This window comes from Grosmannia clavigera (assembly GCF_000143105.1).
Source record: "Grosmannia clavigera kw1407 unplaced genomic scaffold GCSC_179, whole genome shotgun sequence".
Lineage (NCBI taxonomy): Eukaryota > Fungi > Ascomycota > Sordariomycetes > Ophiostomatales > Ophiostomataceae > Leptographium > Leptographium clavigerum.
Window position 1 is genome coordinate 880,535 of NW_014040759.1, and position 23,620 is coordinate 904,154.

Consider the following 23,620-nt stretch of genomic DNA (forward strand, 5'->3'; position numbering starts at 1 on the left):
GAGGGGGGGTCTGGCCAGTCAGCCATGTCCGGCCCCATCCTCCGTTATCCCCCCCTCCCCCTTCCCACTATCCCAGCCAGGCCGGCCAGCCCACATCGCATTATCGGGAGATGGGAGATCTTCCCCTACCCCCTCCCGCGGGATCTCGCATGCCTCTCGTCCTGTTTGAGCTTCTACATACGTATATCGTAGTAAGCGCATTCGTACAGAGAAACTGTTAAAACGTAACCGACACGGCTCTTGGACGGTCGGGTTTGGCGGTGGTAAGATTCGTGACAAATGAAGGGGTGTGCCAGATTTATCGACAAGGTGGGCGTGCTTTCTGCTGTTTCTCACAAAGCCCCACTCTGCTGATCCCCTGTGCCTTCAGCATGCCGTCCGATCTGGGCCTGGCAGTACATAATACGGAGCAGCTCATCTCAACCGTCCATCAACCTGATCAGATCGTGCCTGCGCAGGCATTATGTATCTTGATTAGTATGTATCTTACTACTCCGTACACGTACCGTGCTCGTACTTGTATTTGCATAAGATTGTCACGAGCTTGATCGCTAATACAGGCCTACTATGTACTGGCACATCGAAGTACTTCCAACCCGGTTATTTCACAAGGCGGTGCGGGATGTGACGCTGACCTACGCGACGCAATGCCGCAATATCGCGATGCCGCGATGCCGTGCTGCCATGATGCTGTCTGTGCTTGCACGGCGAGTATCGCCAGTTTCGGGGTGGCCGTTGCTGAGCTGTGGATACAGTAATTTTTGGACAGAACACGTGCTGGGACGTAGAGGTGCCGGCTGACCTTTTCGTGTCCGGCGTGTTTTCGGAAGGTCCGGTGATACTTGGTGGAAGACGGGGTGGTAATAATGCAGGCCGCCGCGCGTGCGAGAGGCACAAGCAGGGGGGAGAGGGGCCTACTCAGAGGTACATACCCTGTCTCGTAATATGCGAAAGCCGGTACGATAAGGGACCGGGGTGGAAGAAGAGGGGGAGAGGCAGGCAGCAATGCCTAGCTGCACTTCCATTGGAAAAAGGGGGGCAGAGAGCCGACTTCCGCCACTCCGGCATGTATTGTGAAAGATACGGAGCAAGTACGGAGTATGTATAGTTAGAGTGAGTAGGGCATTACGGAGGAAAGAGCAACAGAAAAGAGCCACACTAGCGCGAACCTTCCCTTGCTTTGGCGTGAGGATCGCGACTGCCTGCAACGCTCAACTACGACGACAAAAGCCGAGGTGTGATGGAGCAAGGGAACGACCAAACTGAGCTCCGGGCAAGAAGCCGACATCAGATGACAAAGGGGACGATGACGGCGACGACGATGACGATTGCAGAGCGCACTCAAACACGCGCAGAACCGGTGCCCCTCTCCCTCTTTGACTTTCTCTGGCTCTCTTCCGTCATCGCCCCTCCACTTTTTGCCGGGTGAGAGCTAGAGAAAAAAGCTAGACAACGCGTCGGCATCCAACCAGAAGCCCCAATGGGCCGATGGTCGAAAAGTCCGTCGCAACATGCAAAAAATAGCAAAGCACGAAAGTGGAGCTGGCGTTCGCAGCTGCCATTCGTGCACTCCGACGACGGCACGTCGTACTCGTATGCGCGAGTTAATTATACTCCGTGCTTGTACAGAGAATCCACGTATAGGGCGTGCCCTCCGCTGGGGGTTAGTGCTTCCCACTTCCCAGCTGGACACGGACGCTGGACTGTAGCTGTTCGCCCGTACACGCAAGCGGGCATCTGCAGGCAACAATTCGCAGACTCTGCTCGTATGTACTCGTAGGCTCGCACTCGCAGGGCCTTGCAGGCTTCTACGTCCACGCCCCCTGGCTGTCCCAGTTGCGCGTGCTCTGTTTCTCTGTTTCTCTGTTCCTCTGGTTCTCTGGTCCTCTGGTCCTCGCTCCTTCCTGCTGTCCTTCTGAGTGGTCTCCACCTGCTCGGTCACTGCTGCACTTTCTTCTTTCTGTCTCTCGTCTCCCTCTGCTCTTTCTCGCTCGCTGGCGTGCGTTGCTGCGTCTCTGCGCTCCTGCTTGCTCTGTCTTGTTCCCTTCTTCCTAGTTTTCGGACTGTCTGTTAGTCTCGCATTTTTTTCGTGTACTTTCGGGGCGTTTGGTATCTTACTAGTATTTCCGCCCACCCCCGTCATCTATTTTCTCTCTTTCACCCCTCGACGAATGCACCACACCACACAAAAAAGTGCTCCTACTTTTTTTCTCCCGCCCTTCCTTCCTCTCTCAAACTCTCTGTTTTCCCACCACCATCACTCCTCCCTGCTTCTTGCTTTTTGTGCTTTATTGCAACGCCCTTCAGTCCCTCTCTTGTCTCTCTTCCCTTTCTTTTTTTCACACCCCTGTGTCAATCAAATCCCCCTCCCCCATTTGCTATTCGCATTTCCTCTCTCGTCGTTGCTCTGCAATTCCAAGGAAGAATTAATTTTTTTTGGGTGTGGTATTGCCGTCATCGTCGCATCGCGCAGCTTTCCCACCACGAGCTTTTCCTAACTCGCTGTATCTCTGCTTCCACTTCGACACCCCTCCATCCATCCACTGTCGCGTCGATTGTTCGCGGCTCCTCCCTCTATTTCGAAGACCGTTTGCGCCTGCGCCGTTTAGTCCTAGTTTCCAGTATTCTTCTCGACGCCATCCCCTCCAATCCTAGCAAAGACAAGGTAAGCATGAAGCAATTGTGCCCACAGCCCGTTCCTGATTTGTTTGCGATTGCGATTACTCGTCCTGTTCCCTGTTTCCAATATATTCTTGCGACTTTGTACACTCTCCGTTGCGACCTGGACCCAATCGACCCCGCGACCAGTGATGAATGGACGACTACTGCCCTCGACTCAGTATGGCCTACCTTGCGGCGCGTTCTTTGCCGTCTGCGCTTGAACATGCGCGCAAAGCTAGCTGGCTTTCCCCGGATATCTTCCGTATTACATCTGTCTCTCTACCGACAAATCGACTCTGCACTCGTCGCAAACAAAGTTTCGCAGCATACAATCCGCTTGGGCGCACCAGCAGACGTCATCGTCAACTATATTTCAAGAGTCGGTGGAGAGCAACGTCTTTACACAATACCGACGCATCCGGGTCCGTCAGCAGCTGTGGATAAGCGCAGCCGTGGAAAATGCCTCCGAAATGATCTGCCAGCGCTACCGTTGCTTCCTTCAAACCTCCAACGAATACGGCGATGGCGCTACTTTATCGAGCTGTCATTTTTCCTCGGCTTAGCTGCCATGCTCGTTTGCCTCGCAAACCTCACGACACCTTAAGGAAATATTCCGCCCTCTTCTGATTAATCAAGGGCCTTCGAGCGCGAGTCGTGGTGGCAAGCAGTTTCGCAGCCAGGCAACAGGCTTCAGCCGGCAATCGCATACATACGGATGCAACGCGAAAAAGGCAGCCTGCTAATAAATGTACATGACTGCCTGGCATCCGCCATCGGAAAGCTAAACAGGCGTCTGGGAAATATGCGCATTTTAGTGCTACAATTGTCGAGGCTGAATCAGTCTTTCTGGTACCTGAAAGTTCAGGAAGTTCAGGGCCGACATAAGGCTGTTTGCTGTGGCGATTTGCTAAGTGGTTTTATCGTGGCATTAGCACGCGCCCGGTCCCCCATGTCTGCCAGTCACTATTGTGACACTTACTTGGGCTTACTGGAATGGCTTTTCCCCAGTCGTAGTGCTTTGGAGTGTGATGACTCGCAACACTGTGCTTGTCTAGTCTTAACTTTTTCCTTCTCTTGGGCTATATATCAATTTTGCCGTGCGTTTTCTGTTGCTAATCTTTTAAGCAGTTGCACATCGGCATTTTGCTTGATCGACCCCTCCGTACTAGCATTTCATTTTGATTTGTCTGTCGGCCTGAGACTCCTTGTTCTCTGCACATATTCCTATCCCACCCGAGCCTTTTGCACTGGTATCTACCCGGCTATTACAATTTCCACCAACCCCATTTCTTACTTCCTACCTCGACGGGATCAATTGTTTCCAAGGCGTGGGGCGTTCTTACGAAAGCTGAATCGGCACTTATCTGAAATTATCAACGGCGTCTGTTCGATTTCCTGCTGAACGGTTCTATACCCTGTTCCAATACTGGTAAGTCCTTTTTTGGCATCACTTTTGATATAGTGTGCGCACCGACGATACCGGCTCTGCAGTGGCAGTCTTGTCAAGAGAATCCACCAGATCCTGTTGCGAACTTAATGCCCAGTGGCAGTTGTACCAATAGCAACGAAACGACGCGTTAGCCTACTGTAGCTGCCTTCGGCTTCTCCTCGGTGAAAGCTGAGGTTAACGCATTTTATGAAGTACCCGTGTACAATCACGCGGAGGCTATTGAAGTTTACTGGCGGTGTACTGACCATTTTCAGCTAGGGATTTTTACCTTTGCCGCCTCCTATTTTCACTGTTTTATCCACCAAATCTCTGGTTATATCCAAACGAATCTTCGGTAAAGCTGAAAATATATTACAGTAAGGCAGTTCCATTCACCTATTCCACTTACTTTTTCTGGTCTGTCTTCGATTGAGGCCAAACTCAAGAGAGACACCATAACATTCTGGCTTTTTTAGTCAGCTCGTCGTTGGCACGTTGTATGCGCTCACGTCATCAATCAATATCTGATCATCTGAACAGACTACCGCAATGGCCAATTTTCCCCCCAACAACGGCGGTATTCCTACCGAGTCCGCTACCACCCCTATTAACGGATCTCTTGACAACTCCTTCCAGCAGGCTGCTTCCCTGCCGCAGGGCAGCGAGTCTTCGAAGACTCTCTGGTAAGCACCATATAAAAGCTGGTCTCCAGCAACAATTGCTGCCGAAATAAGCTGACGTTCGTAAATTATAGGATGGGAGAACTTGAACCCTGGATGGACGAGAATTTCGTCAAGAACGTTTTCAGCACCGTCTCAGGCGAGGCTGTCAACGTGAAGGTTATTCGCGACCGTGCGTCTGGAAATGCCGGCTACTGCTTCGTCGAGTTTAACACTGCCGATGCCGCTACCAAGGCCCTGACGCTGAACGGCTCGCCTGTCCCTAACTCTACTCGTGCTTTCAAGCTGAACTGGGCATCTGGTGGTGGACTCGTTGACCGTCGGTAAGCTATTTTCAGTCATGCTATCCTATGTCTATGGTTTCTTGGGTTTGCATGAAGGCTAACATGCTATGATCTCTTAGTGACGACCGCAGTCCGGAGTTCAGCATCTTCGTCGGAGATCTGGGTCCGGAGGTGAATGAGTTTGTGCTTGTCAGCCTCTTCCAGGCCCGTTTCCCGTCCTGCAAGTCGGCCAAGATCATGACCGATGCTGTCACTGGCCAGTCGCGTGGCTACGGATTTGTCCGTTTCTCCGACGAGACGGACCAGCAGCGTGCTTTGGTCGAAATGCAGGGTGTCTACTGCGGCAACCGTCCCATGCGCATCTCTACGGCTACGCCTAAGACTCGGTATGTGGTCCAGCCTCCCTTCCCCTCATTGACAGTGTAGAAAGGCATACTGACAGTGGTTCTACAGTTCCCACCAGTACGGCCAGGGTCAGCACGGTCAGCACATGCCTGCTCACGGTCCCGCTCAGGGCAACATGGGTTGGGGTGGCATGGGCAACGGTGGCAACGGCGGCTATTACCAGCCTGGCTTCGGCCCCATGGCCCCCCAGCCCATGAACCAGTTCACGGACCCCAACAACACCACTGTCTTTGTCGGCGGCCTCTCGGGCTACGTGACGGAGGATGAGCTCCGCTCTTTCTTCCAGGGCTTTGGCGAAATCACCTACGTCAAGATCCCCCCCGGAAAGGGCTGCGGCTTTGTCCAGTTCGTTCACCGTCATGCCGCTGAGATGGCTATCAACCAGATGCAGGGTTATCCTATCGGGAACTCCCGTGTCCGTTTGTCCTGGGGTCGTTCCCAGAACAACTCGGGCGTGGGCACCCCATACCGGCCTGCTCCGCCTCCGCCGCACTACCCTGTCCACGGCGCCATTCCCGGTGGCGTGAGTCCGTATGGTCCGGGCCCATTCGGCACCGGCCACCAGGGCCCCCCTGGCCCCCCGCCTACTGGCGTTTAAGTAAGCACCCGACGTTGTTTCTTAATCTTGTTGTCAAACCCCATACTTACAACGTTCTCAGAGTGATCTATTCGGAGGAGGCTTTTTCCTTTCGTCGCGCAATGCTTTTCGTCATAGTGTTGGCGTTTGGCGGATGTGAAAGGCGTCAAGGCGGTGAAAAAAAAAAGCATGGCACGACGCTTTTCGTGTGGATCCTTGTTTTGAGTCGTCGGGGTTCTCGTTTTTTGTTTCCTTATTCATGTTTCGCTTTCATTTCCCAGCCACTCCTTTCTTCTCACGACTTTGCCTCGTCTCGGTGGTACTGGAATTACAGGCGGGAAGGTAACGACTCTTTATGAATGGCAGTGTTCTATCCATCTTTTAGCGTTCTTTTCGATTTCTCCTTCTTCTAGTCTTGCCACTGGGAGTCCGTGGAAAAGATCGATAGAGACGTTACGATAGCCGATCTTTTATGCTGCTTTATAGGGGCTGGATATGGGAACTATCATGAGTTTTTTCTTTCTACTGATACCGGTTTTCTCCTCTTTATGTTCTGCATGTCTTCTTGCTTCGTCTGTGTGATTATCGCTTTTCGCACCCTGCTTGTGCTTCGTACTCTCTGTCTACCATGTGCGCCTATTTTATTTTTGCCTTCAGCGCGCTTCGACGCTTTATACGCGGACTGCCAGCGTTTTGTGGTCGATCAGGTCTGGATTTCTCAGCATGGCCGGAGCAGCAACATCCGATTTTCGTTGCGATATCGACCGTTCTTCATAAAACGTGACGAACTGATCTGGGCCCTTGACCTAGTTGGGGGCATCGTTTTATTCACTTCTTACTGTATCTTCAAAATGGCAACCATTCTGACTTCTGTCCCTGGTAGCGTTAGTCGAGGTTTGACATTAGATTATACGGGTCTACTTGGCTTAGTTTCACATCTCATTGTATTTCCGGCGTGCATAAGGGGCGCAACTCAGGATTGCATTCAAGTTGTTTCATTTGGGATATCTGTCTAGAAAGCCACCGCCTCAAAATGATCAGCGATGGCAAATGAAAGGAGTCTAAAAACGGGATTTGAGAGACTACGGTGTGATGTCTTCTTTTTTGAGAGTCTAGATCGGCTTCAGCGTCACATAAAGAGTACATCAAACACGATGCCCAGGAAGGAAGACATAATGATGTATAGGCACAAGTAACCAGTCTTATCGTCTATAAGGATTAGAGGGAGAGGGGAGGACTGACCGCCTGGATTGCATGGTGTGCGGTTTCGTCTCCCATCCCTCTCCCGACTGGTGGCCTCGATAATTGCCAGCTTCCTCTTGATCTCCTCTTTCATTCTCTTAGCCCAGGTTGTACTCGTCAGCTCCTTGCACCTTGCACAACAGCTCCCTGTCGATGGTTGCCGCACTTTGTTCTTAAGGGCATTCCTCCCCTCGGCAGGATGCCAAGCATGGTCCATGCGGGCCATGATCGCTTACCGACATGGCCTCAGTCGGAGGTACCCCCACCTGTCGATGTTTGTGCGTCTCATGCGTGACCAATAGTCAGGATGCCAGAGGAACCCAGTTTGGTAATCTTGGCTGATAGAAAAAGAGGCAAAAGAATAGGGGACAAATTAATAGAAAACACTTCCTGTATAGTTGAAAGATATGAGTAGCATAGTTATATTTCTGCGCTCCTCTATGCTTTGTATTCTCTTTATCACCTCTAATCTTGCCATTCCATTTTTACCAGACAGTTGAATCAAGATACACATCTCTTGAGGATACACACGATGTCCTTCTTTCAAAATTATTATGCCACCGATCAAGTCGGACCAAAGACCTCACCCCTTCGTGTATCGTTTCCACTACGTTCAAAGCCTCGAAGCCTCGATGCCTAAATAAAAGGAAAGTCACACCGCCTGCGCAAGTCTCTCCTTCTTTGTGGTCTACCAACCAGCCCCTGGCCATATGGCGTTTGTTGTGGGATCTGCGCAGCTCCTTAACGGAATAGACGGACACAGATTCATGCAGATCTGGCCCCAGAACCTGGGCCCAGGCTCTGGACTGTCAAACTTTTGATTACCAAGATGAATAGCACTGATTGCTGGTGCTTTATGCATCCTCAATGACCAATCTCGAGGACCCTGCAGTGCTACTGGAACCAAAGGCATTCTTGCTTTACTGTAGTACAGTCTCCCAACAATCGCTGTAATATTATGCGTACGGCTCAATCACAATTGGCAGTAGTAACCACCGAGACAGGTTGTGCAAACATCTGCTCTATGTTCAGTCCCGATTGCTCTTTACTCTGAGTATAGGACACAAAAAGAGGCATTTAACAGTCTATAATCAAATGTCAGTGGGCTAGATGTATAGGCAAAGGAGCAGCTATACTCCAGATACCACGATCACGTGACTCTACACATGACCTAGAATGTGGGTCGCCTCGTCACCGCTGGCGCCTTGCAACACGGCGTATCCTCATTCTGGCATCTTCCGGCCAGGCAATACAAAGTCGACGACGCCGACGCCACTCGCCAGAAGCCATCCGGTCAACATAACGGCCACTGCTCCCGTGCCTGGCTCTGACGCTATAGGATACTTGTTTGTTCTTGTTTGTCTACGTGAATACCTCATGAATTGAATGGTTATCGACTAGAATCACGCGACATGGCCACGCCGTCCACTGAGGAGAGAGAGCTCGCGCTCGTCGACAAGGTCGACTTCCGGATCCTCAACGTTGCCAACAATGAGAAGAAGCTTCAGGATCTGCTGTCAAAGTTTCTCGTCCCGCTTCTTCTCAAAGGTGCCAGTGAGCATGCGTCTGTTAGGGCCAAAGTAGCCACAGTGGCCCAGCGCTTGAAGTTGTTCATCGCACCGCCAGGGTATGGCTGAATTGAGCTCTGCCTTTTGTTTCTTTGTCCATGTGCCAGTCTAACAGCACTGTAACAGCATCGTTCTGCCGGTTGCTGCCCTCGTGCAGCAGTTCAAGATCACGGACTCTGCAGTTGTGAGACATCTCGATATTGTGTTCATCCAGCACAGCATTGGCCGACTGTCCGACAAAGAGCGTCGTGAGGTCATACCGATTATCCTTAAGGGCATAGCCAACGTAAACTCCAGCACGCCGGCACTGTTTGGGATTCTACTGCAGGCGCTTCCCTCGTTGAAGATCCCCCCTCGGGGTTCGACCGAGGATGCGGCCTTTCAGGAGGCCATGGGCCTTACAGACCCAGCAGACGCGGCCTATGTCGCGGACCGGTTCGGCGACCTCTTCCTCCTATCTCGTTCCCACGGTGCCCTCTCGAACGGGCGAGACAGCGGCTACGTGGACTTTTTCTCCTTTGAGCAGCCCGACTCGTGGTTGTGCACTGGTCCCAATTTGGCGGAGACGCGAATCCGGGCGGTTGGCTTTCTCGTTAGCGGTGCCTTTACCGACGAGCAGAGATATATGGCATCTCTGTATGCCTCCGGCCACAAGGACAGCCGTGTCTCGACTATAGGCGAAGAGCTTCTGAAGCGGAGCACTGTCTCTCTGGAGAACAAGGATATTGTGGCCAAGCTCTTCAAGGCCCATTCTCTAGCCCCCATGTCCTATCGCATCCGAATCTTGAATCTACTCTGCAAATCGGCCATCGCGGCCTCTTCTCCAGCTGAAATTTTGGTGCTGGTCAAGCGGGACTTGAGGGCGACGAGCGCCGATGCTGATTCGTATGACAGAGAGATTAGGACTTCCGAGGGAGGATTGATCCTCATGAGGCTATACACGCTCATCGTCTCCGGGGGCCTGGAACTCTCGAAGCTCCACCGGGCATTGTTTGAGTTTATCAACTGGGTTGCGCGCATGAACTCGGGCAAGGAGTTTGTTATTGGCCGGCACCTCATCGCATGTTTGCAGAGCTACATCACTAGTCAGGGTTGGCCCAGTCCGGAGCAGGAGCTGAAGTCGATGGAGAAACTGCGGGCTCAGGCGTATGAGACCATTGGCATGTTGACAAAGGGCGCGCTACTGAATTTTGACGAGCAGCTCGCCCTCGCCGCATGGCTCTTCCGCTCACTGAGCGAGGACTCTGTGAACTCTGTTGTTGTCAATATTGACGGTGCGCTTTCGAGCATGACGTCCATATTTTGGCCCAAAGGCAAGGGGCCTGACCGTGAAGATGACGATATCAAGCTCCGAAAGCTCCTACTCAAGTACATCTACCAGTCTGATCACGAACCCTTCGTGCGACGAAGCGCGAGGCACGCGGCAGCAAAGTGGGCAAACAACTGCTTGCCTTTCTCCGACCCTTTTGCCAGGTGGATCGACATTCTTGCTGCTGCGGGATGTCCGGGAGAACGCAGTGATGTGGTCGAAGAGGGCCTGAAAGGACTGGATCCATGGACCTATTACAGCAACGATGCAGGTTCTCTGGTGTTGCCGAAGTGGGAAGAACTGGTGCATACGTTCTTCATAGTGTCTCCGGAATCTCTCAACGAGCACGAGGTGATCTACATGAGCAGCATGGAGGTCGGCGGATCGCCGTTCGAGAAGTTCTCTCTTGAGAAAATGGGTGCCTTCCCGCTGGCGGTCGACTACTGCAAGCGAATACTATTTCTAACGGCCCTGCCGGATTTCAAAGTAGGGCCCGGCTGGGAACAGCAAATCGGTACGCTCGTCCGCACGGACAAAAAGAGCCGGGACACGATTCGGAAATACTTGAAAAGCGCCCCAGAGCAGAGACTGTTCGAACTCCTGTACGTGGCCCTCGAAGGCATGATACAGGAGAAGCCGGCCATTGCAGAGAAGTGTGGAGAGTGCTTCGTCGAGCTGGCCTCGCTGTCTCCTCGCGACTGCGTTTCCAGCTTGGCCGGACGGGCTATTGAGCTGATGGCGCTGGTCAAATCGAACAAGAAAGAAATCCGCAGTCTAGGCGCGACAGCGATCGGCATTCTCGGAGCCCATCCAGCAAACGACGACGATAGCTTAGAGAAGCTGAAGGCGACTCTTGTGGACACTGCTCGGCAGTGGAGAACTGCGGTCGGATCGGAGCTGAATGCCACGGAGGGTGCATTTTTGGCTCTGGGCCATCTTCTGTCACGGCTAGTGCTCTACGATAGCGACCGGGCAAAGCGCTTTGTGCTTGACGCCTCTTCACTCTTCCCCAGGCCAGCGGAGATATCGAGTGGCTCAGAGTCTTTCAAGGACAGTCTTTTCGACGCCCTCAGCCAGATGTGGACGGCAGGTATATACGGGAACAGTGCAGCGGACACGGCAGCATTTGTTGATGTTATGAGCACGCAGGCAAAGAAGGCGAACGAGCGTTGCATCACGGCACTAGGACGGCTGGCGATTGCTGTTGGAAGCGATGTGGCGTCTGAGGAGAAGGATACAGAGACAGAGACAGAGGATGACACGACGCAGTTGATTCTTGGCAAGCTCTATGATCTGTACGAGGTCAAGCAGGTGGAGGTGCACTTTGCGATTGGCGGTGCCATCACAGCGGCGGTGGCCTGTTGGGACTCTGAAGTGGTAGAGCTGTCACTGGACGTGGAGGAGGGCGAGGATGTGTCGTTCAAGAGGCACAAGCGGCCAGTCAGACTCGCGGCGGCGCTGGACAAAATTCTGAAAGACAGCAAGACGACAAAGCCGTCTCTGCTAAAAGCGTCGGGGATCTGGCTGTTCAGCCTGATTCAGAACTGCTCGCACCTGGCGGAGGTGCAGTTGCGGCTGCGAGATTGCCAGACAGCCTTTATGAGGCTGCTCAGTGCGCGGGATGAGCTGGTGCAAGAGACAGCATCTCGCGGGCTCGCGCTAGTGTACGAGAAGGGAGACGAGTCGCTCAAGGGCGACCTTGTGCGAGATCTGGTGGCGTCGTTTACGGGATCGAGCACGCAGCTCAAGGTGGACGACGACACGGAGCTGTTTGAGGCCGGAGCTCTGCCGACGGGCGAGGGCAAGTCGGTCACCTCGTACCGTGATATTGTCAACCTGGCCAACGAGGTGGGCGACCAGACGCTCATATATAAGTTTATGTCGCTGGCGTCCAACGCGGCCACATGGTCGACGCGGTCAGCGTTTGGACGGTTCGGGCTCAGCAACATCCTATCCGAGTCGGAAGTAGACCCGAAGTTGTATCCGAAGCTGTTCCGGTACCGATTCGACCCGAACCCAAATGTGCAGCGGTCGATGAACGACATCTGGAAGGCACTGGTGAAGGACTCGAGCGCGGTGATCGAGGCGCACTTTGGGGCGATCATGGAGGACCTGCTGAAGAGCATTCTGGGCAAAGAGTGGCGGGTGCGAGAGGCGAGCTGCGCGGCGGTGGCAGACCTGGTGCAAGGGCGGCCATTTGTGCAGTACGAGAAGTACTACGAGGAGATCTGGGCGAAGGCACTCAAGGTGCTGGACGATGTCAAGGGATCGGTGCGTGAGGCGGCGCTGCGGCTGTGCATCACTCTGTCGAACACGCTGGTGCGTCAGCTGGAAGAGGGGAAGCAGGGCGGCAATGCACAGGCAATGATGAACGAGGCGCTGCCATTCCTGATGTCGGAGAAGGGGATCGAGAGCGGGGTGGAGGACGTGAAGATCTTTGCGACAGTGACGGTGCTGAAGATTGCGAAACACGGCGGAAAAGCACTGCGGCCGTACATTGCGGCGATGGTGCCGCACTTGCTGGGACTTCTGAGCACGATCGAGCCGCAGGCATTCAACTACTATTACATGCGGTCGGGCGAGGACGGCAAGGAGAAGCTAGACAAGATGCGCAGCGCGATGGTGTCACAGTCGCCCATCTCGGAGGCAATCGACAACTGTCTGCGCAACGTGGATGGCAGCGTGATGGAAGAGCTGGCACCGGGCCTGGAGACAGCGATGAAGACGGCGGTGGGGATGCCGACGAAGATCGGGTGCAGCCGGGTGCTGTCGACGCTGGCGACACGACACACAACCGAGTTTGGGCCGTTTGCCGGCCGACTGCTGCGACAGCTGGAAAAGCAGGCGCTGGACCGGAACGACGAGGTCAGCCAGAGCTACGCCAAGGCGGCGGCGTACGTGATGCGTTGCGCGCCCGACGAGGCGCGAGTGCACTTTGTGGAGCGGTTTATCGAGCTGTACTTTGGATCGGAGGACGAACATCGACGGCAGAAGGTGGCGGACGCAGTTTTGGCGCTGTCAAAGATGTCGCCGGACCACTTCAACGCGCTGGAGGGGCGGCTGCTGCCGTTTGCATACGTGAGCAGCCATGACCCAGACGACTACGTGCGCAAGGCGAGCGAGGAGGTGTGGAGCAAGCACGCGGGCAGCAGCCTGAGCGTGGCGCGATACGTGCCGGAGATCGCAGAGCTGGTGCGGCGCAGCCTGGAGACGGCGCAGTGGGCACTGAAGCACGCGGGTGCGCTGACGGCAGCAGACGCGGTGAAGGCGGTGCTGGGGGCGAGCAGCCTGAGCGGACAGGTCAACGAGGGACATCTGCGACAGCTGTGGCCGCTGTACGAACGCGGGCTGGCGCTTAAGACGTTTGCCGGCAAGGAGGCTCTGCTGGCAGCTCTGCCCGACTTTGTGGCCAAGAGCCGGGCGCTTTGGATGGCGGACAGCAAGATGGCGGCGGCCCTGCGCAAGATCGTGCTGGTGGAGGCGAAGCGCAACAATGCCGAGTACCGGGTGGACGCGTTCCAGTGTCTGTGGAAAGTGGCGGCAGAGCGGAAGGACATCGACCTGTGGCCGGAAGCGGTGGCAATTGTGCGGCCACATCTGGAGGCGCTGCTGGAGGAGGACACCGGCAAGAAGGATCGCATGGATCTGGACAGCGGCAAGGATGGGGACAGCAAGAAGAAGGAGGCCGCGAAGCAGGAGCAACTGGTGCGGCAGACGGCCGAGAGAGCGCTCGATGTGGTCGCCCGCAGCTACAACCGTCCAGGACTCGAGGCAGACGCGCCGGCCATCCTGACAGCCATCTGGACGGAGCTGGAGCCGTTCCTGAACAGCGACGCGTCGGTGATCGTGCGACGGACGACGTGGTACAAGGCAGCCGAAGATTTGTTTGAGGGAGCGGTGAAAGCGACAGAGAAGGCGATAGAAGCAGGGAAGCCAGCCAACAACACATCCGCTATGAATCTCATCCTTGCCTACCTTGGATCGCTCGACCTGCGCACGGCTGACGCTGGCACGGAGGCGCAGCGGTCGGCGCGGGCAAAAGCCGTCAAGGCGCTCGTGCAGGCGGCCAAAAAGGGCGTATTTGGGCCGTCTGGAACAGATGAGGCGCTGGTCAATGCGCTGGCCGAGATCAAGACGGTCCTGACAGCAGCACTGGCGTCGGAACGGGCGCTAGATGTGCAGAAGCTGCTGAAGGAAGCGTTGACAGTTTAGGTGGATAAGAGGTGACAGGAAACAGAAGAAGTGGCTTGCAACTAGAGGTGAAGTGGGAGTGAGAGGAGAAACGAAGTAAGAGGAATCTGAAAGTGTGACAGGCGAATGTGTAAGTGCAGCTGTTCCAACACTGGTGTTTAAAACTGGTGTTTTGAAGATGAGACTACGGAGTAGGGCAGTGCTTATTGAGTACAGAGCACTCCGTACCAAAGGCCTGGTACGTAGTATTTGCCGTGCAATCAGATTGCCTTGAGTACTCAATTCGATTAGTCAGCGTGACGTAGGCTGGCAAATTGTCTGTTTGTGGTGAATCCGTGCGCGAGCTGTGGAGAGCGGGGCAGCTGCCCATTTTGCCTGCACTGTACCGCCCTCGTCACCGTCGTGCCTGCCTTGACGATCTGTACGTGGCTGCGAGCTACACTAGCATAATTTCTCTGTTCCTTTATTTCAGTCGGAAAACGAGCTGTATCCAACATCGCGACACTCGCTACACAGCCCACCACCGCGCGTTGCCACGACTCGACGAATTGCCGACAAGGAGGGGCAAACGCCTCGGTGAGCACGATAGCAGCAACGATGGACGACGAGCTGGCGGCCAACTTTATGGCCGTGACAGGGGCCGACGAGAACATTGCTCGCCAGCTGCTGGACATGGCCAACGGCGATCTACCCCAGGCCGTGCTGCTCTACTACGAGACGGACGTGGCCGAGACGCTACGGCGCCAAGCAGCCGAGTCGGCCTCGGCCTCGGCAATTACGACGACAACGGGCAGAAGCGCACGCCCAAGCCGGCGAGGCGGCCACGAAGACGAGAATGGCGTAATCCACATTGACAGCGACGACGAAGCAGACGGCGGCTACGACTACGAGGAGATGGACACGAACGACGACGATGGCGACGAGAACGAGAGCGAGAGCGACCGGCACGGCGCCCATATGGCACGGGCGGTGGCGCGGACAGCCCAGGAAGAAGAGGACGAGGCGATGGCGAAACGGCTGCAGGAAGAGATGTACGCGGAGACGGCGACGACGTCAGACGGGATCCGGGCGCCGATTGCGCGGACGACGGAAGTGCTGGTGGAGCCGTCGTACGGCGGGATCGGTGGCGGTGTCGGTGATGGCTTTGGCGGCGGAGCCGATGCGATTTACGAGCAGCTTCGACGACGACAGCAGCGACAGCCAGCACCGGCCAATCCGTTCAGCCAGGTCTGGGACGACGACGGGACAGGGGGGCTAGCAGCGGGCGGCAGTGGGGACGAGACGGCACAGCAGCAGCAGCAGCAGCAGCAGCCAAGCTCACGACAGGCGCGACTGGCCGACCTCTTCCGGCCGCCATACGATCTGATGGAGCGGTGCTCGTGGGAGGAGGCACGGGCGATGGGCAAGGCCGAGAAGCGGTGGATCCTGGCGAACCTGCAGGACATGTCGGACTTTCTCTGCCAGGCACTGAACCGCGACATCTGGAAAGACCGGGCGATCCGCGAGCTTGTGCGCGAGAATTTTGTCTTTCTGCAGTTTAGCCGGGAAGACCCAGAGGCGCAGTCGTACGTGCAGTACTATCTGCCGGGTGGCCAGGACGAAAACCCGGACAACTACCCGCACGTAGCGATCGTGGACCCACGCACGGGCGAGCAGGTCAAGGTCTGGTCCGAGCGGCCGTTTCCAAGTGCAGCCTCGTTCCACGCCCAGCTGGCCGAGTTTCTCGACCGTTACAGCCTTGACTCGACGCGCAAGAACCCGGTGCAGACGGGCAAGGCGCGGCAGCCGGCGCGGGACGTTGAACGCATGACTGAGGAGGAGATGCTGGAGATGGCGCTGCAGAACAGCCTGGAGACGAGCGGAAGTGGGAGTGCAGGTGGAGGTGGGGGTGGAGTTGGAGTTGGCAGTGGGACGGAATCACGGCCGAGCCTACAAGACCCAGACGAGCTGACCAAGGGAGAGACGGAGACAGAAGAGACGGAAGAGACGGAAGAGGTTTCGGAATCCTCGGCTGCTTTTGCACGAATCGCGTCCGACCGTCCACACGAGGAGCCGGCCAACGGTCCGTCGACGACACGGATCCAGTTCCGCCACCCAACCGGACGGGTGATCCGGCGATTCGCCGCCGACGATCGCGTGCTACGCATCTACGAATGGCTCAAGGCCGAGCCGCTCGAGGGCAAAGACGGGCTCGAGTTTGAGCTCAAGGTGGTGCCGCAAGGCCACGACTTGCTGGAGGACCTGGACAAGACAATTGAGGAGGCCGGCCTGAAGCAGGCGACGGTGATGATTGAGTTTATCGAGTAGGGTGGGTGATGGACGAGGGGTGATGGCAGATTGCGGGTGGACGTGGCGAATGGGATGGTAAACCGTTTTGTTTTCCTTTCTCCTTTTCCTCTTTTTCTCTTTTTCTCTTTTTCTCTTTTCTTCCTTCTTCTCTTGTTCTCCCTTTCCTCTTTTTCTAATTTCCTCTTTTCCTCCTCCTCCCTACTATCTGCGTCCTTGCCTCCAAGAACTGGTTGGGAATAAATGCAGTATTTTAGACAGCAGTGGGGCTGCTGACCGAGAAAGTGGTGCCAGCGTGTCGAGACCAGACAGAACGGTTCCTGTGCCTGAGATTAGAGTGCCTGGCGGCTTGGCGAACCGCGTCGGGACCGTCGAGGCGTTCTTTGTGCTAGCAGCAGCAGCAGAAGCGCTGACGCAAGACGAAACTGTCGGTGAGCGAGCGAGCAGACACGGAGCCGAGGCCGATCTGCCAATGGAACGAATGCAGCTAAAGGAAGATGAAGCTAGAACGAAGAGGAAAGGAGACGACAATGTAATCATAGAAAGAAGAGACGTGCATACGAGTAGACCCTGTCTGCGCGCGCTCTCTGTCTCTTTACTCTCTACCCCACCGTTTCGTTCCATTCCCCTCCCCCACCTTCAGTGCCTTTTTTTTTCCCATTCACGTTCCGGGGAGCTGCCTTCTCGTCGTTTCGTTTCCGTCCCACTCCCTTCGCTTTTCCCAATCAGCTTCCCGCTGCACGACTTCGTATTGCAACCTCTCTCCTTCTTCCTCGCCCACACGGCAAGAGCGACTCTCTCTGCCTCCCCGCCGCCCACAATCCGTGTAACCGAGGCGGCCTCCTTCCTCTTCTGGTCCTCTCCTTCCAGCACCCTGTCTCTTTTTCTCTTCACTCTTCACTCTTCACGCTTCACCTTTCTCTTTCGATATACCTCCCGTTTCCCTAATCCTTACGCCTCTATTCTTTTATCCGCTTTTTTGTTTGCTTTTTATCCTTACCTTTTTGGCACTTCAGCCGCTCAGCCACGTCGACGGCCGCAGATCCCTCCCTCACTAGCAACGACAAGCCTGTCGACCCTCCCTTGCTCCTCGGCTCCTCTTTTGGGCCTCTGCGAACTGCACCCCCTCTCCCCATACTTCTTTTTCCCAAACACCCCCGTCGATCACGAACACGACCACGATCGCGAACCCCTCGACGCGACGACCGCGGCCAGACGCGGCCCCGGACCTGATCTGGCCTTGAGTTCAGCCCAGCCCGATCTGCACAGCCCAGCCCGATTTTGCTATCTCCTTCTCTCGAATATAACTGCGACCTGCCCAGTCTTGTGGAAGGACGAAAGCCCGCAAGACCGCCCGGGAGCTGGACCTGGACCACGGCAGCGCACGAAGCATAGAGCACAGAGGCACCATGGCCAGCAGGGATGAGGACTACGACCGAAGCTCGGGCTCGGCAGACCCGGAACAGCTGTACACCAAGGAATACTGCATCGGTCCGTCTTGTCTGTGGGTGTGAGAGCGAGAGCGAGCGGCTGTGCTGACAAGACCAGGTGGCGGTAGCTTTGGCAAGGTGTTCAAGGGCGTCGACAAGCGGACCGGCCAGGCGGTTGCCATCAAGGTTATCGACATTGAGAGCGCCGAAGACGAGGTCGAGGATATCATCCAAGAGATCGCCATCCTGTCCGAGCTGCGGTCGCCCTACGTGACCAAGTACTACGGCTCCTACGCCAAGGGCGCCGAGCTGTGGATCGTCATGGAGTTCTGCGCCGGCGGCAGCTGTGCCGACCTGATGAAGCCCGGCCTAATCGGCGAGGACTACATTGCCATTATCGTGCGCGAGCTCCTGCTCGGCCTCGACTACTTGCACGCCGACAAGAAGCTGCACCGCGACATCAAGGCCGCCAACGTGCTGCTGAGCTCCAACGGCCAGGTCAAGCTAGCCGACTTTGGCGTCTCCGGTCAGCTGTCCGCCACCATGACCAAGAAAAACACCTTTGTCGGCACGCCCTTCTGGATGGCCCCCGAAGTCATCAAGCAGTCGGGCTACGACCACAAGGCCGACATCTGGTCGCTTGGCATCACCGCCCTCGAGCTGGCCAACGGCGAGCCGCCCTACGCCGATATCCACCCCATGAAGGTGCTCTTCCTCATTCCCAAGAACCCGCCGCCGCGACTCGACGGCAACTTCACCAAGTCCTTCAAAGACTTTATCGAGGTCTGTCTGCGCCGCGACCCCAAGGAGCGCCCGACCGCCCGGGACCTGCTCCGACATCCCTTTATCCGCCGCGCCAAGAAGACGAGCTACTTGACCGAGCTGATTGAGCGCCACAGCCGCTGGTATGCCACTCACAAGAACAGCAACGGCGGCGACGAGGATGCCGAAGACGACGACTATCAGCAGCATCAACATCAGCACCAGCAGCACCAGCACCAAAACGCCTCGACAGAGCCGGTAAACGAGGACATGTGGGACTTTGGCACCGTCCGTCTGGTCGGCGACCGAGGCGTCCTGACCGGACCACCGCCAGGTCTCGGCCACGGCAGCGGTGGTAGTGGCGGCGGCAGCGGCAAATACCGGCCAGGACTGAACGCCATGGACGAGGCGGCGACAAATGCCCGGTCTTCGCGCACCGGTGAGAGCTCTGGCGACTACGGAGAGGCACGGCGGGAGCCAAGCCGCAGTCCAACAAAGACCGTTTTTGACCACACGCTCAAGGCTGCGGCCGCTCCGGCATCCTCGTCCGGCACTGCTCGCCAGGTTAGTCCCCAGAGGCGACCGGTGCCGACAGTGCTTGCCTCTACTCCACAGCCGCTGCCGCTGCCGCTGCCGCTACCACCGACGCCATCGACGCCCCCAGGACTGTCGGGAAAGCTGTCCGCGCTGCAGACGGAGCGAATCCTCGAGCCGAGCCCACCTTTGCCCATACACAGCTCGGCCAGCGGCGGTGGCCACCATCGATCGATGACGGAGAACACGTCTCCGGCCCGATCCTCGCCTGACTACGACCGCGTGCTCTCGGAGGAGCTGCGTCGTGACATGGGCAGCATGATCCTGGCCGCGTCAATGTCACCGGCACGGCAGCAGCAGCAGCAGCAGCAACGACAACTGCAGCAGCCCAATCAGCTCGAGCAACTACCTGCCATGTCCAGTGGCCGCCAACATAGCGGTGAACACAAATCAAAGCCAATGCCTAAAATCGGGCCCATGAAGCTACCAGAAATCCCTCCCTTTCGCGGTGCCTCACAGCAGCTGCAGCAGCAGCAGCAGAAGCCGCATCCGCCGCCGCATTCTCAGCAGTACCATTCGCCTCAACAGGCGCAGCAACAACAACAACAGCAACAGCCACAGCAACGCACCGCTGCTGGACCCAATCGAAATCTGGAGCCCCTGCTCACGTCAAAAGAGAGCACGGCTCGTGCTGTGGCACCACCATTTTCTCCTCTGCCCGAATCGTCCTCGGGAACACCGCTTTCCTTCCCGACACCTTCACCGGCGAATCCAAACGGCGATTTGGACGCTCTCAACGACGTCATCTTCCCCGCACTGGAGGAGGCCCTTAAGCGGCGGCAGATCCATGTGCAGCAGCAGATCCGAGCAGGCGCAGCCGCGCAGGTAGCGGCACCCGCGGCCCAACAGCCGGCTATGGCAGTCAAGCAGCAGAGAACAGAGGCGGCGCACGAGAAGATCCGGCGGTTGGTGTATAAATTGGCACATGTGTGCAAAGAGATCGACCACTACGACAAGGCCGAGCCGGTTGGCATGGGCAAGGACGTCGGCACCTTTTTGGAGGGACTGCTGGAAGAGATCCTCGTCAGGGTAGAGCCTCTGGACGAAGAAGAGGCCATGTAGCGGGAGCCTGCTTATTTACGAGGAGAGGGAGGGAGATTCACAAACGCCATATTTTATGTTTTTTTTTTTGACTTTTTGCTATTGGGAGGACAGTTGGTTTGTGTCCCGTTTGGAACTGCCTGAAAACGATGGGAATACGGGCATGAGGAATTGGTTACGTGCAATGTTTTGTGTCTATGTTGAACTCTCTCTGGGAGAGGACTAGTTGCGGTTTGTGCTGCGATGTACTTCTATGACAGAGCTATTGCGAATGTATGGAGAACAGGAAGACAGATATAAATGATAGGAATGAGATATAAGGCAAGCGAGGAAGAGACATGGTGACAAGTGAAATGTGTGTCTGGGATTGGGAATCTGGAGCAAAAGGAACGAAAGGCTGAGCTGACACTGGCACTGTGCTCGGCTGAGGGGTTCGGTGATGGTCGCGGAAAACGGCGGAGATTGGTCGGGGCTGGCATTGTCGGCCGACGCTAGTCCCAGCTTGTGCTGGCAGCTGGCTGAAACATGGGCTGGCAGCGGCTGAAGGCAGCTGTTAACAGCTGACAGAGCTTATCGCCATTATCAAACCAGCTAGCAGCTCCACCGCCCACCATCCGAAGCAGCAAATTGCGGCATTTCGCGGGACCAACCGCAAAAAACAAAGCCTGTCCTTCATTTCTCCCTCTTTTCCTCTCCCAATCCTCACCCTCTCCTCTCTTCCCTATCACCGGCAGACGCCCACCGCACGCTCGCAGCAGACCACGATTCGATTTTCGCCCCAGGCCACCCAATTGAGCAAAGATGATGTCCCGGAGCTCCTCCCGAACGGCCCAGGTGCGTTTTCACATGTGAAGAGAGGATCCCGTCGATCCGAAGGGGATGTGTTGGAGGTATGAAGTAGCTAGCTGACACGCGGACAGGGCCTGATGCGGACGGCGACGGTAGCGTCGCGCACGCAGACGGTGTCCATGGCAGCCCGCAGCTTCGCGACGGTGCAGTCGGACATCTTCAAGCCGACAAAGTACGGGGGCAAGTACACGGTGACGCTGATTCCGGGCGACGGCATCGGCGCGGAGGTGGCGGAGAGCGTGAAGACGATCTTCAAGGCGGACAACGTGCCGATCGAATGGGAGCAGATCGACGCGTCGGGCGTGGACGACTCGGCGCCGGCTGGCCGGACCGAGGAGCTGTTCAAGGAGTCGGTCACGTCGCTGCGGCGGAACAAGCTCGGCCTCAAGGGCATCCTGCACACGCCCATCTCGCGGTCAGGCCACCAGAGCTTCAACGTGGCCATGCGCCAGGAGCTGGACATTTACGCGTCCATCTCGCTGATCAAGAACATCCCCGGCTACGCGACCCGGCACGAGAACGTGGACCTCTGCATCATCCGCGAGAACACGGAGGGCGAGTACTCGGGCCTCGAGCACCAGAGCGTCCCCGGTGTCGTCGAGTCGCTCAAGATCATCACGCGCGCCAAGTCGGAGCGCATCGCCAAGTTTGCCTTTAGCTTCGCGCTGGCCAACAACCGCAAAAAGGTGACGTGCATCCACAAGGCCAACATCATGAAGCTCGCCGACGGCCTCTTCCGCAGCACCTTCCACGCGACCGCCAAGGAGTTTCCCACGCTCGAGGCCAACGACATGATCGTCGACAACGCCAGCATGCAGTGCGTCAGCCGCCCGCAGCAGTTCGACGTCCTCGTCATGCCCAACCTGTACGGCGGCATCCTGTCCAACATTGGCGCCGCCCTCGTCGGTGGCCCCGGCATCGTGCCTGGCTGCAACATGGGCCGCGACGTCGCCGTCTTCGAGCCCGGCTGCCGCCACGTCGGCCTCGACATCAAGGGCAAGGACCAGGCCAATCCCACGGCCCTGATCCTGTCCGGCGCCATGCTGCTGCGCCACCTCGGCCTCGACGACCACGCCGACCGCATCTCCAAGGGCATCTACGCCGTCATTGCTGAGGGGTACGTTTCTTTTCCTGCTGCTCTCTCTGTCTCTTGCTGTCTTTCCATCCTGCTAACCCCCAACAGCAAGGTCCGCACCCGCGATATGGGCGGCATCAACACCACCCACGAGTTCACAAAGGCCATCCTTAACAAGATGGAGGCCCAGTAGGCTGTCGGGTAATACTGCATCGTGCCGTGTGTTCCTTTTTATAGGGGGGAGGGGCGTCCAGACAGACCGCCATCTGGTTGATTTTTCAGCGTACAGATAGACATGATTGACTACCTTTTTTGCATTGTCAGCTTGGAAGTGACATATGGTGTGATGTTGACCATGCGCTATTTAGCTAGAGTGACTGAAAGCTTGGCGGACTCGTGATAAGCCAGAACAAAAATCAGAACGTCTCTTATGAGAGCACGACAGTCCGGACAATGCGTAAGTCCACGGATATATCGGCCAGGATTATACAATTAGCGTCGGGGAACAGCGGATCTGTGCAGGGATATGGGGTGAAGAGGGAAGAACTTCTTGCAAAGAACTTGGTAGCACAGAACATCGCATCGGTTGCTTAATACGATACGCTGTTATCGAGCTAACACATGAGATCAACTTACTAGGAGTCCCTTACGGCAGTACAAGGCTGTGCCTGCTTTTCTCTTTCTCTTCTGAGAGAAAGAGAAAAGCCAACAAGCACGCCTCGAGAAGACGCAGAAAGGACTTAAAATAGTGCGGACTAATTGGACAGGAAAGCGCAAGCAGCACTTTGCAAAGGCAAATGCTGTGAAATGAACGGTTCGCCAGCATCTCCACTTTCGGATTGGTTCACGTGTGCTAACTTACAGCCGTGTAGTGCATCTATTATGCGGACACCAGCTACGATAATGTGTGCATCCCCTAGAAGATTGTGCATACCGCTAGTTCTACAAACTGTAGTTATATCTACTCGCACAAACTGTTGTCGTGTAATTATCTAATTCTCTCCCTGCATGCACCCAGCTCACAGTTGATTGGAGTTGCATTACGGAATATGTGATGCAAGTATAATTGCGCCTGGTTCATAAACATAATGTCAACTAGATCGCCATTTCCGTCGGAGGACTGATAGCTCATATCAATGTAGCATCTTGGCAACTCTGGTCCTACTCTTTGTGCACGCTGGAATGCAGCTGCCCACTCGTCACACACAGCGGGCTGCCCTTTCGGGCAACGCTTGCC

At 55.9% G+C, this 23,620-nt stretch overlaps 5 protein-coding genes across 5 annotated transcripts; all 5 read left to right on the forward strand.

Annotated features, from left to right (window-relative positions):
• Window positions 1-4,639: 4,639 nt before the first annotated feature.
• Window positions 4,640-6,057, forward strand: CMQ_271 (mRNA-binding post-transcriptional regulator; the record flags this gene model as incomplete). The annotated part of the gene is made up of 4 exons (XM_014313893.1): window positions 4,640-4,773; window positions 4,845-5,093; window positions 5,174-5,440; window positions 5,508-6,057. The coding sequence occupies 4 exons, from the start codon at window positions 4,640-4,642 to the stop codon at window positions 6,055-6,057; spliced, it is 1,200 nt and encodes a 399-aa protein (XP_014169368.1).
• A 2,633-nt stretch (window positions 6,058-8,690) lies between these two features.
• On the forward strand, window positions 8,691-14,367 carry CMQ_207 (proteasome component; the record flags this gene model as incomplete). The annotated part of the gene is made up of 2 exons (XM_014313829.1): window positions 8,691-8,905; window positions 8,973-14,367. 2 exons carry the CDS (start codon window positions 8,691-8,693, stop codon window positions 14,365-14,367), a joined length of 5,610 nt encoding a protein of 1,869 aa, XP_014169304.1.
• A 576-nt stretch (window positions 14,368-14,943) lies between these two features.
• On the forward strand, window positions 14,944-16,653 carry CMQ_175 (ubx domain containing protein; the record flags this gene model as incomplete). The annotated part of the gene is made up of 3 exons (XM_014313797.1): window positions 14,944-15,069; window positions 15,334-15,573; window positions 15,673-16,653. 3 exons carry the CDS (start codon window positions 14,944-14,946, stop codon window positions 16,651-16,653), a joined length of 1,347 nt encoding a protein of 448 aa, XP_014169272.1.
• A 1,388-nt stretch (window positions 16,654-18,041) lies between these two features.
• CMQ_103 (ste20-like serine/threonine-protein) lies at window positions 18,042-20,480 on the forward strand (the record flags this gene model as incomplete). Its single annotated transcript, XM_014313725.1, has 2 exons — window positions 18,042-18,123; window positions 18,181-20,480. 2 exons carry the CDS (start codon window positions 18,042-18,044, stop codon window positions 20,478-20,480), a joined length of 2,382 nt encoding a protein of 793 aa, XP_014169200.1.
• Window positions 20,481-21,260: 780 nt separating this feature from the next.
• Window positions 21,261-22,576, forward strand: CMQ_324 (isocitrate dehydrogenase subunit mitochondrial precursor; the record flags this gene model as incomplete). Its single annotated transcript, XM_014313697.1, has 3 exons — window positions 21,261-21,293; window positions 21,380-22,425; window positions 22,492-22,576. 3 exons carry the CDS (start codon window positions 21,261-21,263, stop codon window positions 22,574-22,576), a joined length of 1,164 nt encoding a protein of 387 aa, XP_014169172.1.
• Between the last annotated feature and the right edge of the window lie 1,044 nt (window positions 22,577-23,620).